This window comes from Poecilia reticulata, linkage group LG19 (genome assembly GCF_000633615.1).
Source record: "Poecilia reticulata strain Guanapo linkage group LG19, Guppy_female_1.0+MT, whole genome shotgun sequence".
In the NCBI taxonomy this organism is placed as follows: domain Eukaryota; kingdom Metazoa; phylum Chordata; class Actinopteri; order Cyprinodontiformes; family Poeciliidae; genus Poecilia; species Poecilia reticulata.
The window spans coordinates 1,070,722-1,086,155 of NC_024349.1; the positions used below are offsets into that span (position 1 = coordinate 1,070,722).

The following is a 15,434-nucleotide window of genomic DNA, read 5'->3' on the forward strand; positions in this document are numbered from 1 at the left end:
CCAAGAATAGCATGAAGCTAAATGTTTAGCTTCAAATTAAACATCTAGTATGCTAAATACTTAGTTAAAAATAACAAAATATCTAGATTAGCAATAAATATTTAGCTTGATACCTAAATATTTATTTTTGAGTTAAATATATATTTTGCTAACTGCTATTTAACAACCTACTTAACTTGCTAACTAAATGCTAAAAAAACAACTACATAGTTAGCTGTGTGCTAAATATTTAGCATGCTAACTGCTATTTTACAAGCTATTTAGTTTCTAACTAAATATTTAATTTGCAGTTAAATGTTTAACTTTCTAACTGCTATTTAATGATCTTTGTAACTAAATATTTATTTAAAAAATAACATATTTAGTTTGGTGCTAAATATTTAGTTCAGAGTGAGTTACTGCATTATTATCCCACCACCATCATCTAAACAACAATATTATAATTTATCGTGATTGGTTCTGCTGACAGGTCTGATCCGTTCAGGTGGTTTGACCTTTGAACCCTTGGAGTCAGAGCAGCGTTCAGGTGCAGCACCAGGTGAGCCAGGTGAGCCGAGCCAGGCTCAGGTATTCCGTACCTCCTGTTTTACTCGGTGGGCCTCATGTTTGTGCTGTGACTCGACCGGATCCTCCCAAACCTGCCCGTCCGCCCGCAGCGCTTCCGGCTTCCAGCCGCTCAGGAACGCCGGGTTGTACGGAGCCACTGGTCCTCTGAGCTGAGCGCTGGGAGGGAACACTGCGTTACTGACTGCTGTCGTCACCTGAGCTCAGGTGTGTTCAGTGTTAACCTACCGGTTCTGCTTTTGGTTTCAGGAACTATAAACAGAAACAGCTGGAAAAGCAGCAAGTGTAAAAGAAACAATGCAACTATTTTACACTAATAATTTGGGTTATTAACCTGAACAAGACAAAATATTATCATATTTTATTCATTCACTTATAAATGTCACAGTTTGAAACTAAATATTTCATTAGCAAGCAAAATATTTAACTTGCTGAACTAAATATTTAGCTAGCAAAGTAAATAAACTATTAAGTTAATATTTATAAATATTTATAGACAATTATTTAACTAAATATTTAAGTATAAATATTTATAATATTAATTGTACATATTAATATAAATTATAAATGTATATTAAATTTTTTTTAAATAATTGTTTTAATTATTAAAAAATTATTTTTAATAATTTCTTATTAAACATTTACATTTTTTAATTTTTAATAATTAAAAATTTTTTATTTTTAAAAATTAAATAGCTAGCTTGGAGCTATAGCTAGCTCGGAGCTAGCTTGGAGCTATAGCTAGCTATAGCTAGCTCCAAGCTAGCTATAGCTAGCTAGCTTGGAGCTAGCTAAATATTTAGTTTACAAATCAAATATTTAGCAAGATGTATTTGCAAAAAATGTATTTATCAAGATGAATATTTAGTTTACTGACTAAATATTTAGCTTAGACACTAAAATCTTAAAAGACTTAAATATTAACTAACTTGTTTGCTCCAAGCTAAACATTTAGCTCTAAAACTCCAGTAATAGTTATATTACTGAAGTTTTAGGTAGCTAACAAAGTATTTAGTTTGCTCAGTGAGTATTTAGTCTCAAGCTGTTTGTCTTACATTATTAACGATCAAATAAAAGGCTGAACTGGGCTGATTGATCTTCTGATCCGCTGCTACTGACCGATGGAGCGTCCAGTTGGGACCCAGAGCCGTCCACAGCGCCGCCTCGTCCTCGTTCAGCGTCTCCTGCAGTAGCGACACGGCCGAGCTGGTCATGGCCGGGCTGGACACCGACGCTCCGAACGCCGGACCGCCCGTCGTTTTCACCATCTGAGGACAAGAACCAACCAGAACCAGCGAAACTATTAGTTAAACATCCAGCAGCCAATCAGAGGCGAATCAAGCATCAGCCAATCAGAGGCGAATCAAGCATCAGCCAATCAGAGGCAGACTGGCTGAAAGCAGGAAGTAGAAAAACTCAACAGGTCTAGATTTTTTCTGCTGAGTAAAACCTGCTTCCAACCAGAACCGGCTCGGTTCAGGAACCGGACCAGAACCCGGCTGCTGCCTCTGGGAACTGTAAACAGTAAAGCTGCTGGTTTCCAGTAAAGCTGCTGGTTTCCAGTAAAGCTGCTGGTCTGCTGATCCAGTCCAGTATTTAGAGATGAAACATGTTTTTCCACCTGCAGCTGAAGCAGCTGCTCTTCTTCTCTGGTTCCTTAGAGGACGACATGAAGAGCTTTCAGGTCCTCCAGACCAAGTCCAGATGAGTTGATCTGGACTTGATCAACTCTGGACTTTTACAGGACATTTACCATTCATCACTTTTATCTGTTTTATGCTGCATGTCTTTTAATCCAGCTTCTGATTTAAATAATATTATTTTAATAATATTACAATAATATTGTATTATTTAAATGTTGATTTAAATCAACATCTTCTGTAATTTGACAGTTTTGAGAACTGAGGAGAAATGTTCCTATATTTTGCTGATTTAATCTTTAATGTTCCTTTAAAAACATTTTTATCTCCGTGTTTCTTTGGAAACAAGAAAAATATGGAAATGATGGAAAAATGAAGGATGAAGACGTCAGATTTTCTTTCTTTTCTTCCATCTTTTCTTAATAGATTTTCTCTCTAATGTTTCCCTGTCTTCCTGTTTTTTCATGTTTTCATGTTTTTCCTGTTTTCATGTTTTTCCTGTTTTCATGTTTTTCCTGTTTTCATGTTTTTTCCTGTTTTTTCCTGTTTTCATGTTTTTTCCTGTTTTCATGTTTTTTCCTGTTTTCATGTTTTTTCCTGTTTTCATGTTTTTCCTGTTTTCATGTTTTTTCCTGTTTTCATGTTTCTTCCTGTGTTCATGTTTTTCCTGTTTTCCTGTTTTTTCCTGTTTTCCTGTTTTTTCCTGTTTTCGTGCTCCAGTCCTACCATGTCCAGAGGTTTGAAGACGTGGTGCACCAGCTCCTCGGACGACGGGCTGGCGATGGTGGATTTCAGCCGCGCCTGGAGGAAAAAACCACAGCTGGTCGTTACATCTGGAGGCTCGGCAGCCGATAAACGGTGAGTCCGGTAAAAACACGAACCAGCAGGCAGAAACTGTATCTAAACTTCTGGAAGATGTCGATGAACTCGTCCTCTGACGGCGGCCGGGCTTTTTCTGCCAGCAGATCATCTGGAAACCAGTGAACAGGCCAGTTATTCCCACTCTGAGGGGAAGCTTTTACTCTGAAAAGAATCAGGCGGCGTTTACCTTCCGCACTCTGCTTCTTGCTTTTCTTCTTCTTCTTCTTCTTCAGCGTCAGGAGGCTTGATGCGTCGGCCGTCTGCTGCAGCTTCCCCATGAACGACTCGATGTCGTCGAAGCAGCGGTTCAGGATCGTCTGAGGTACGGGAGGCACAACGTTATTCACTCTGCTGCCGAACAAACACCGCACTGCAAAAACACAAAGTCCTTCCAAGTATTTTTGGTCTAGTTTATTGCAAATAAGACAAAACAAGCTTACAGAACAGCTTGTTTTAGGTAAATAAGTCCTTCATATTTATGAAAAACTGAAAGTCCCAAAGGAAGATTATTTCTCTCATTGGAAAAATGTCTTGTTGTAAATAAAGCTAATACTTTCTAAGCTACATATTTAGCTTTCTGGCAGTTTGCAAACTTGCTAAAATATTTAGTTTTGAGCTAAATATTTAGTTTTGAACGGACATTTACAGACATGTCTTGATCAAAATGCAGCTTTATAACTCATGATTTTCTTAATCTTTGACTGTTGGTGTAATTTATTCATTTTGTATTTCAAGTCAATAATTCCTGAATATTGATGAAAAGGTTTTTACACTTATAAATATGGAAAAATGTTTTCTTATAAGTAGAACTAAAACTTTTTAAAGTATTAAGGATTTGTTGACTTGAAACAAGCTCCTATATATTAGGTTACTATAAGTTAGTTCAGTCTAATTTTAAGTATGACACCATGTTTGCCTGAGAAACCAGTAAATCCTTGTTAAGGTTTTGTGTTTTTGCAGTGTAGAAGGGAGGACATGGGAGCGTACCACTTCTCTCTCGGCCCGCAGGAAGGAGATGTCCGGCCCGTTTGGTCCGTTTGCTGTGGAATCGGATCAGTTATGATTCTTTTAATCGGGTTTAGATTCACTGCCGACGCAGACGGACGCCGCCATTTTGTCTCTTACCTTTCAGTCCAGGGTAAGGCGGCGGGTTGACCGGCGGCGCGTTGGGCGCGTACGGGAACGGCGGGTTCGGGATGTCGTACCCGTCGAACATCTTCCCTTCGCTCTTAGGATTCCTGCCGGAGACGAGAGGCGACTTTTAAATCCTCGGCTTTAGGAGCCGTTTGTGGGCGGCTGCCCAGGGCGGCGCGTGCTGCAGGGGCGGCCCGTCCAACACAATTTAGTTTGTAAACTAAACATTTATCTTCCCAACTGCGTATTTAGTTTGGACCTAAATATTTAGCTTGCTAACAAAATATTTTAACTAAAATTTTTGCTTAGTAATAAAATATTTAGTTTATACTCTAAATATTAGCTTGGTAACTAAATGCTAATTTAGAGCTAAGCCGTTAGCTTGCTAACAAAATATTCAGTTGTGAGAAGTAGATATTTATTTTCCAAACTAAATGTTTATTTTACTAAACTAAATATTTAGCTTGCTAACACAATATTTAATTTGTAAACTAAATATTTAACTGTCACTATTAGTGAGATATTAGTAAATTTATGAAATGTATTTATGAAACTTTTATAAATATTTCATATTTGTTCATTTTTAGCTACATGTTTATCGTATTATAGTTACGTTCACGTTGTTTCATATAAAATAACAGAATAAATTAGACCTATGAAGCTACATGATGATGTGAATGATGGTCGTCGGCCCCGGGAACCAACCGGGTAGCACCGCCCCTGCTGGCCTCCTCCAGGGGTTAAAGGTCAAAGCTGCTGTTTGTTGTGTAAACGCCCTTCGGCAAGGGCTGAAGAGTCAAATATGGAGTCAAAAACACGCAGCACAAATTCTCCTTTGTGAATATTTAAATCAGGTGTCCAAAATGCGGGTCGGGGGCCGCTTACGGCCCTCAGAATGATTCTTGGCGGCCCTTCATCACAGCTCATGCAGCTGATGCAGATTTAAAACAATGTTGAGGTGAAGTTTTCACTGATATCAGGTAAAGCAAAGCAAAGTTTTCATCCTGGTTTCTGCTTTGAATAAATTTATTTTAATGGTAAAAACTAAAACGCTGAGCTGAGCGTTTTAGTTTCAGAAACTCATCCAAATGAAGTCAGACTGAGTCATATTCTGTTCTTGTTGCTAAAAAGATTTTTTTAAAAGTTCAGAAGAAAATTAAAAATGTAGCATTTGGTTTACTTCTCTTTCGTTTCTTTTAAATCTGTCAAACTTGTTTTCAATTTATGATTTAAACATTTACAGAAATCCGCATTTTCTGGATTTAGTGTTTAGTTTAGTGTTTAACTAGCTGCTCAAAATCAAAAAAGCTCTTAAAATTTTATTTCAACTTGACATTTTTGGCCTAAAAAGTTTGGACTCCCTGATTTAAATGCAAACCATTTAACCTTGTAACCAGAATTACTGCTAAAAAACGGATAAAAGAAATAAAATTAAATAAAAAAACACGGTTGAAGTTAACTTTTAGACATTTAAATCTCACATTTTAATAAACCCTACCTAATAGTTCCCTCTTTTCTGGGTGAATTTGATAGAAATGTGCGTCTCTGTCCGTCTTACCGTGTTGGTTTTGCCCCTGGAGCGTCGCTGAAAGAGAAACCAGTCAGAGCAGGTGATCCCGTCAGAAAACTGTGGCTCCGCTCTCACTGTCACACCTTCTTAAGTTATGCAGAAACCGGTAAAACGGGTCTGTTTCTGCCTCAGCTGTTTACACTGTCCTGCTGCGTTTCTGCCGCCCTGCCGGCCTTTTCAGCGCCGAGGGCGGAAAATGTCAGAACGTCAGAACCGACCCGCATCCATCGCCGCTTTACTCTGAGAAAACACTGGAGCTAAGCTAAGCTGGTCCTGCTCTGGTTTCTGCTAGAAATGTACACAGAAACTAAACTCACCTGAAACAGAAGTGGGCGGGAAGCCCAGAAGCTAAACTCTAGTTGGAGGAGAAAAGGATTTGGGGAAAAGTTTACTCAACTACTGAGTAACTGATCAATTATCAATCATTTAATATTTAAATTTACATCATCAGAAGAGCGAAAATACAAAGTTAAGTGGAAATTTAGGTATTTTAAGGATGAAAATGACAATAATTGGTATAAAGTGTCTGAATCTGGTGAGTTTCTGGTTGTTTTTCATTCATTGGGAGAAAATCCAGACATTTTAAGAGTAGAAAGTACTACTACTTATTATCTTTGGACCTAAAGAGGAGCGAACCAGAGTCAACGCACAGCTTCAGTTATTACAACTGAAAACCAGCGATCAGGCCCGAAACCTGGGAGTAGTGATGACCTCTGACCTGAACCTTCAGAGCCACATTAAGACAGTCACAAAGTCGGCCTTCTATCACCTGAAGAACATCTCCAGGGTTAGAGGACTGATGTCTAAGCGAGATCTAGAGAAACTCATCCTGCGTTTATCTTTAGCCGCATTGATTACTGCAGCAGCGTCTTCACAGGTCTGACTAATAAACCAATCAAACAGCTGCAGCTGATCCAGATGCTGCTGCTCGGGTTCTGACTAAAACCAGGAAGATAGAGACATAACTCCAGGTTTAAAGTTCCTCCTCTGGAGTTCAGAGAACAGACTTTAAAATACTGATGTTAGTTAATAAATCACTGAATGGTTTAGCACCACAATACCTTAAAGATCTGTTATTGCTGTACCAACCGTCTGGACCTCTCAGGTTCTGGTTCTGGTTCTGCTCTGCATCCCCAGAACCAGAACCAGACGAGGMGAAGCAGCAYTCAGTTTCTATGCACCACAGATTTGGAACAAACTTCCAGAAAACTGTAAAACAGCTGAAACACTGAGAGCCTTTAAATCTCAACTTAAAACCACCTGGTTAGAGCTGATTATGGCTAAATTAGGGTTAGAGTCGGGTTTTGATGTCTTCCATGTTTTTATGTCTTTAATGTTTTTAATTTCTTTTTCTTTCTTTTCGACGTTTTAATGATGTTTTTTTTTTTTTTAATCTCTTTCTCTTTCTCACTGATTATTTCTGTTTTTATTTTAATGATGTAAAGCACTTTGAAATGCCTTGCTGCTGAAATGTGCTATACAAATAAAATTTGATTGATTGATTGATACGTGATAAAAATACTCCTGGAAGTACATTTTGTTTCAAATTTCACTGCAGTGGATGTAACTAGTTTCTACCAGCTTGTCGTTGTTATTTTAACTTGTTTTAGGAAATATTGATTAAAAATCTGGCTGAATGTTTCGCTTATAACGAGACATTTTCACATATTATAATTTAAATAATCTGTCAGTGGGACTAATTATTTTTTTAAATAAATATTATGGAGTTATTGACTCAAACTGACAATTTGCTTTTAATTTAGCTTTTAGTCTTTAACCAAAAATTCAAACAAGTTGAAATAAATTCATTTGGAAACTTTTTTATTTTGACTGATTTTGTTTTTATCATTATTGTTCTGTATTTTATTTTGTTATGTGATTGTGTTATTTATATTAATTATTTACATTTTGGTCTTTAAAATACCAAACTGTCCACATAAGTTTATTTTTAATTTGTCTAATGATGTAATTATTAAACATGACATCATTAATGTTTTTATCATTTTATCAGAACTTGTATCAGAAAGTATTTGATACCAAATACATTTTTTTAGTACTGAACCCATTTATGGTTTTGATATTTATACTACACTGAAAAAACAAACAGTTGAGCCAACTTAAAGAAAAATGGAGTTAATTTGTTACCAGTAATCAAATTAAGTTTTTTTTTTTAAAATCAGTTGTCATGTTAAAGAAACAGAAATAAATTAAGTTTGACAAACTTATTTTTATTACATGTAACAAATTAACTCATATTTTTAGCTCCATTCTCTTTTTTCAGTGTATAAACTAGATACAAATATTTGGTAAAAGTTTGTGTTTTTGCAGTTTTGCGTTAACTTGAGAGAGTTTATCTCCATGTCAACGGTGGAGGTGAAATCAAAACCTAGATTAGATCTATAGGAGTTTTTCCAGGATTTTCCCTCCATATATTTCGTACCTTTCGGCGTCGGGAGCCATCTTGCTGCTGCTGGAGACTTCGGAAACGGCACCTTTAATGTCTTCACAGATCAGCTCTGCCTGTGTGGGAACAACCAGCGTCAGCGAGGGAAGCAGAGCTGGCCGCAGGCCGCTGCCGCCGCCGCCGCCGCCGCCCCTACCTGCATCGGTTCGCAGTTGAAGAAGTGAATGTCCGGCTTCTTCTGGTTGGCGCGCTGGCAGATCAGCAGCAGCAGTGAGGGGAAGTGCTTCTCCGTGTCGATGGTGTCGCAGCGGTAGATGTCTCGGAACGAGTAACGCTCCAGTTCATCCTGCATGAAAACACACTTCAGTTGGAGAAATGCGAGTTAAGCAGCTGCTTCAGGCCTCCACACCACCAGGGGGCTCCCAAGAGCCACAACATACCACCGATAATACAAACTAAATGCTATTAGTCAGGGAAAAACTATCTCTATGTATTTTTGTATTTGGTACACAAATAATAAATTAATCTCTTGCTGCTTTTCCCATTGGCCGTAAAATTGAGCAAATTCAAATTACGAAAATAAATTCTCTAATTTTAAACACGGCAATTTAGAAAAAACTCACAATTTCAGTAGAAAGTTTCTGAAGTGTTTTTTTTCCTTTTGTATTGGTGTATTTTGCAAAACTGCAATTGAAAAACTTTTTCCGCATCACTTGAGTCACATTATCAGCAGCTGGATGTTACTACTGCCAGAAACGACAAAGAAGACGACAGGAAGTAGTGGGAAGATGACGGTGCAGCACGTTTTTAGTTACTTATCGCATGATCAAAAGATGTAAGGTGTGATTTTAACTGCATTTCTTACTTAATGGAAACACCGCGATGCTGAAATAGTGTTTTTCTGACATTAGTGGGATATCGACAAACTTTTGCGCACATTTGTAACGGAAACACAGCAACTGTTCGTGAAGTATAAGGTATGAAACCTGTTAACTTATTTACTGTAAACTTAATGTAAGTCTGTCACACATAGAGTAACTGAGGAATGATGAAGCATCTGGTGTTGACATCCTGGTACAGGGGCCCCAATGAAAATCGGTTTGGGCCCCAGAAAGACTTTGGCCGGCCCTGCTTGGAGAATTAGGAAACATTTCCATCCATTTGGCTGATGATTTGATGTAAAGTTGAAGAACTAGTATTTAGTCCTTCTGTTTCCTCATTTTTTCCTAACTGTAACCCTTTCTGTGAAACTACCCCACAGCATGACGCCGCCACCACTTTGCTGCACAGTTAGTGAAGAGATTTGGGCCTGAAAGCCAAACATGCAAGTCTGAGTCAGATGGTCGAAACTCGGATATAACTGGATGATCCAGCCGGACGATGGCCCCAAACACATCTGAATAAAAATAATAAAATTCATGTCCTCTGCTAAAAGTCGGCTTTTCGCCACTAACCAGGACATTTAAACAAACTGATTAAAAATTCAGCTAAAATCAGACCAGAACCAGCCGAGTTTACTAACTTTGACTAGGACTCTGGTTTTCAATGAGCAGCTTCCCTAAAAAAGCTGCAGGAAAAGCAGCAAACGGAGCGGCTGCCTCTCCCCATCGGCGTCACGCCTGAGAGCTGCTGGTGTTTCAACTCCCTCACATTTCACTCAGTTTAGCTTAAAACCTCATTTCTGCTGCCAGTCTGTGCAGCGAAACTGATGTGGAAACGAACAGTTTGACGTTTCAGTCTCACTCTCAGCTGCTGAATTCACGTCTGACACAGATCCACCCTGAGGATCTGGTTCCTCACATATGGAACACCAAAAGAACCAAAAAATCAGCAAAATATAATGTGTCTTTCACACACTGCAGTTGTATGTAAATACACCAAACAACCATCCAATCACAGACAGATGGTTTTCATTCAGCTGTTAAAACGCCTGGGTGGACCTAGCCCCGCCTTCGAGGCGCAGCTCCTCCAGACTAGCCAGCAGCAATTAGCAAACAGCTGGTGAGCTCATTATGTTAGGTGAAGCTTCAGAAAGAGGGAGAAGTTTTTAAAGAGACAGACGCCCAATTTCAAGGAGTTAAACCAGGAAGTAAAATTTCTTTTGAGTCATATTTGATATTTATAGTATTTTTATACCAACTGAAGGAAACTTGTAAACACAATTGTGCTATAAAATGGCTCCAGGTGCCTGGAAAACACGACGCTGCCCCTTTATGGAAACATCATACTTCTAAAACTGTGTTTTTGGACGTCAGCAGAATGTCACCCAGGTTTGAGACGGACACGCGGCTCGTGCCTCACCTGACTGCTGGCGTCTCGGAAGCGAAGCGAGTTGCTGCCGATGTCCAGCAGCATCTTCTGGCTCCACAGCTTGTTGTTGTCGGCCAGGAAGGAGAGGCGGGCCTGCGCCTCCTCCACGCCCTGGACGTTCCCGTCCTGCAGCGAGAACGTCAGCAGGTGCTGCAGAAACAGAAAGTCAGAAAGTTATTACGTTTACTCAGTTACATTAACGGGTGACTTGTTTTGTACTTTTGGAAGTATTTTTACCTCACTGTACTTTTACTTGAGTGATTTTATTCTGAAGTATTTCTGCTTACTGGAGTAAAATGTCTGGATTCTGAGTGAAAAACATGTTTTAACTCAGACTCAGACTCTCACCTGCAGTTTCTGTCAGTTTCACGAGTTTTATTTTGAAAGAAACTGATTTGGAAACATTTTATTTTGCCTGATTTTATTATCTTTTGTTACATGAATTATTGTCCTTTTCGTCCTTAAAATACCAAAATTCCCACTTTATATTTTGGTCTGTCGGATGATGTAATTTTTAAACTAAATGATTGATAACTTGATCAGTTACTTTTTACCAAACACTTCTTCACTCTGGAGTATTTTCTTACTTTAACTTGAAGCAGATCTGCTCTCAGTGAGTCTGAGTGGAAGATACTCACGTTCACCAGATGTTTCATGACTCGCGTCATCTTCTTGCCTGCATGGAGGAAAGACAGGAAATGAATCTCAGACGTTTGAACAGATTTTTCTAGACCTGCTGTTAAAGCAGCGGCTTCATTCAAATCAACCTCCGGTTGTTTTCCGCCTGCCAGCCCGGCCGCCTGCGCCTGTGAGCCGCGGAACCAGTCCGGCCGCCGCCGCCGCCGCTCACACAGCGACACTTTCTGACTCCATCAGAGGATTTAAACTCAAGTAAAATGTCAGTTTGACATTCCGGGTTAGAAAGATGAGAACAAACCAAAGTTTCCTCCAGCTCTCCGTCATGAGCTGCTCATTTCTCTGTGAACCAACTGGACCTGAAGGGATGAATGAACTCACCCGAAGCGGCTGCGTTTCCTGCGGCGGACGGGTTTGCAGTGAGCCGGAGTCCGCCGGCGCGTCCGCGTCAACGCAGAGGTGTGTCCCGATATCCCGCCCGGACAGCCGAACCCATGAGGACATATTTACTTTGGATCGCTCACCTGGAGCAGCGACATCCTCAGCAAATAAGAGGGCTTTGTTTATTTAAACATACATTAAAAAAAATAACTGTAAATCAAAGAAAATCTGTAAAATAACCAACCAGAGAACGTTCAGTTGTTTTTATTGAACATCGACCGAACCGGGTTTGGTTCCGAGTTTGATCCGATTTTCAACCCAACAGTTAAAGTGAATATTTTCTATGTTTAAAGCCAACAAGAATAATAATTACTTGTTACGAAACAAGTAATTTGGAAAACTGCACGTCTTAAGCGACAGTGAACCGTCACCATGGCAACAGAAAGTGACGCAGGAGCCGTAAACAAACCGACACAAAGTGAAAAACTGATGAAAACATAAACCCAGTTATTATGTCCTATAATGTTACATAACGAAGCTTATTTGGTTTAAAGTTCTGCTTCAGTTTTGTGTTTTATGTCTCTGTGAAACTGAATCAGCTTTTTATCAGGTGAAACTAACTGAACACAACCTTGAACAAGCAGCGTCACGCAGTTTAAACCTGATCATATTTACTCAGCAAAACATGAAGAATGACGGATTATAGCAAACAGAAACGTTTTGACTTCATGGTGTCGCTTCAGTTCGTTGGGGACTTCATCATTGTTGGAAAGGTCTTGCCATATTCAGTTGTTGATTATTGTCACTAATGTTTTGCCGTATAAATTCATTACTATCATTTTCTCTTTTCATTTTTTTAATCGAATTCGATTCAAACTCAAAATTACTTTATTGATCCCAAATGGAGGTTAAATGTTGCAACTCATTTTGATTAAAATAATTAGTGATGACTGTTGGCAGAAAAGAGCTCCTGTAGCAGTCTGTGTTACAGCAACCTTGAAGAAGCCTCTGACTGAAGAGCGTTTTGTAGTTCATCCGACAGAACAACACCGTGTAGCGGACATGCAGGAACTGGAAGGAAAAAACGTCTTTCAACGTTCCTACAGTAAAAATCTGAAAAGTGTGGCATGACTTTGTGTTTACAGACTCAGACTGGTCAGAGATGGTGAGTCTTTGGGCGTCAGCGACAAGAGCAGTGGAATTAGTTTTACTTTTAAAAAGTAAACCCTTTAAATCTTAACATGTTTTTTAAAAAATTATCTTTTAATTTGTCTATAAACTGTAAAATCAAATTTACCAACATTGTTGATAAAGAAATATAAAACGTTTAAATCTTCAGACTGCTAAAATTCAAGCATTTAAACAGTTTAAGATCAGATTCAATATTTTTGACTAATCAGCTGCAGTTAGTTTTGTTTGGCAGTGTCAGAGTAAAGGGGCAGAATTCAAATGCACACCACACTTTTCAGGTTTTGATTGGTAAAATATCTTGACGAAATTAACCTTTTTTTCGTTCTGCTTTGTAAATGTGCAGGACTTTATGTTGGTTTATCACATAAAATATGAATAAACCGCTGTTTGTCCGGCGCCCAGTGGAGGGCGCTCTAAGCTTTAGAAGGGAATCACCTCGAGTCAAAACGAGTCAGTTTTGATTTGGGTTGAATTTAGAGATTTTTCTCTCATTTGAACTCTACTTTGAAACAAAACGTTTAAATATGTGGGAGATTAATTTTATATTCTAATTTCCCATAAACGTTTCAGCTGAAAAAGTCCAGATCTTTGGGTCTCATACGGATGAATCCTCTGGAAAAGTGTCAGTCAGGAAGTTTTCGTTGTTGAAATTACGCTCAGTAGTCTGGAGGTAAATTATTAAAATTAATTTTACAGTGTGTTCCGGCCTCTGTTGTCCTCCAGTGGGAACTGTTGGGGGCGGAGTCACGTTTTAACCTGACTTAACACTAAAGTTGACTTTAGTGTGAGGATATTTGGTCAACCTCGGAGAAGATTTACCTGCTTTTACAGGTAATTAATGAGTATTTATTGGGTTAATTAGGAGGTTTTTTCCTCGCCTCTTTAAAGGGGAAGTTACTCCGTTGTTTCTGTTTTATTTACCTCCAGAGCAGCGGCATACGTGGCATCCTGCGTGTGTGTTGTTGTTATTGCTGCTTCAGATTTTTACTATTATTTTAACAAAGTATGACCAAGTCTGGCACTAAATGAGGAGAAAAATCACTAAAGATACAGCAAACTGAAATGAAATGAGAGTGGAAAACTATTGAAATGTTCTTTTAAAACAGTTTTAACTGTTACATTCTCACTGTTTTCCTTTATTCCAAAAGCTGGTGCATAATTCAGCTGTTTAGCCTGACTGAAAACACCGACACGTGTTGGAAAATTTAATCCTAATCTCAAAGTATTTACGGCTCATTCAAGTTTATAATCGGCATCGGATGTGACGTTCAAGTGACAGAAACAGCGTGTGATTTATTTACGTGTAGTCTGTGACCGGTGGTCTGAGCTGGATAAACTGGGTCAGTGGCAAAATTATCTTTGGTTTTTATTATTTGTGTATTTATAGATTTATTTACTTTATTTTATTTTATGGCACAATTTGTTTTTATTGATGATATTCAGAGGGGAGATGAGAGAGTGGGAAAAAAAAAAAAACATTCAGCAAGTGAGTCACGGCTGGGAATCGAACCCGGGACTTCGGCATCGAGTATTAGCTTCTGTTAGCCTCTAAACGCCCCAACGCGTTTACGTTTCTAAGCTAGCCGGCTTAGACATGAGTACGTTAGCTCTGTCCATCCGTTCCGTGGGGACCATGAACGCATCGGCGCTGGTTCGTTGCGTCAGGCGGAAGACGGGCAGGACTCGGAGCCCACGTCCTGCTGGGTGGGTGGGAAGAACACGCGGGTAAACTTACGTCTCTTTTAGACTTAAACTGTAACATTTATAGCGCCGCGTGCTTAATGTTGGCTTCGAACTGTGACGACAGACGTTGGCGCGCGGGTTTTGCGTGAGCGTGGCGGTTGAATTCGTAGCGGCACGTGCGCGAGCGAAAGGATAACAGGTAGTTTCTTTGATCTCTCCGCATGTTCTCTACCTGTTTGCTAACAGTGTTAGCTGCTGCCTATAAGGCGGATTTGTGTTGAAAGCTGTAGATGCTCCTGTTCGTGCGGGTTGTTATGGTGACCAAGGTATCTAGTCGGGTTATTGTTTTTTATTACTGTCTCACAGCGCGCGCGGAAGCAAGAGGAATTTACATTTACGATGTAAATCCCCTAATCTGGGATTATCCTAAACCAGGCAAATGGACTTATCTTTACTCGCCGGCTGGTTGGCATTGTAGTTTCACACTCACCTCAACAAGCCTTTGCTTCCCTGTCCCGTTTCTGTACGTTCTCATTGTGTATTAGCGATGCAAGATAATATCGGCAACAACATCGGCATGTGTTCGATAGGTAAACTTGGCCGATAGTGGCGGTTTTTTCCGTCTTGTTTGTGTTTCTATAGGGTTTCAATGTTGCTAACTTCTGAGAAAAACAGTAGCTATTGGTAGCCCATAAAAGACCGAAAAAATAATAATAAAAAAAAGATTCTGTGAATGTTCATATTGGAGTTTGAGTCTGAGCTGCCTCCGACTTGCCTGCCCAGAATTCTGACTTCTGAAAATCGACTTTCATAGTTTTTTTTTTTAAAGTAAATTTCTGCCCAAAAAACAGATAATTTTTCATTAATTACAGAAATTTTCTAGAAAAAAACTTTTGACTTTGAAAAATTTAAAATTTGTTTAAATTAACCCTTAAATTTTCAGATTAACGTCATATTTATTTAAAAAAAAAACTGGGAAATTTCTCAGTCTGAAAAATAAATAATTTACTAGAAAGAAACCTAAAATGTTGAGATTAATCTCAGAAATTTTGTAGTAAAA

At 38.9% G+C, this 15,434-nt stretch overlaps 1 protein-coding gene across 3 annotated transcripts in view; it reads right to left on the reverse strand.

Moving 5' to 3' along the window:
• The window catches only part of eps8l1b (EPS8 signaling adaptor L1b), an 18,927-nt gene extending 7,285 nt beyond the window's left edge, over positions 1 to 11,642 (reverse strand). Inside the window, exons 1-13 of one of the 3 annotated variants that reach the window (XM_008436294.2) lie at positions 11,501 to 11,642; positions 11,122 to 11,159; positions 10,475 to 10,633; positions 8,370 to 8,519; positions 8,210 to 8,289; positions 5,758 to 5,784; positions 4,191 to 4,303; positions 4,053 to 4,105; positions 3,253 to 3,382; positions 3,086 to 3,174; positions 2,931 to 3,005; positions 1,684 to 1,832; positions 579 to 723 (exon numbers count right to left, since the gene is read on the reverse strand). In XM_008436294.2, the coding sequence (XP_008434516.1) occupies positions 579 to 723; positions 1,684 to 1,832; positions 2,931 to 3,005; positions 3,086 to 3,174; positions 3,253 to 3,382; positions 4,053 to 4,105; positions 4,191 to 4,303; positions 5,758 to 5,784; positions 8,210 to 8,289; positions 8,370 to 8,519; positions 10,475 to 10,633; positions 11,122 to 11,151 (1,200 nt within the window). In that variant the 5' untranslated portion in view covers positions 11,152 to 11,159; positions 11,501 to 11,642. Of the gene's footprint in view, positions 1 to 578; positions 724 to 1,683; positions 1,833 to 2,930; positions 3,006 to 3,085; positions 3,175 to 3,252; positions 3,383 to 4,052; positions 4,106 to 4,190; positions 4,304 to 5,757; positions 5,785 to 8,209; positions 8,290 to 8,369; positions 8,520 to 10,474; positions 10,634 to 11,121; positions 11,160 to 11,420; positions 11,440 to 11,500 lie in introns of those variants that run through there. The other 2 variants (XM_008436295.2, XM_008436296.2) reach the window with 2 other exon arrangements.
• Between the last annotated feature and the right edge of the window lie 3,792 nt (positions 11,643 to 15,434).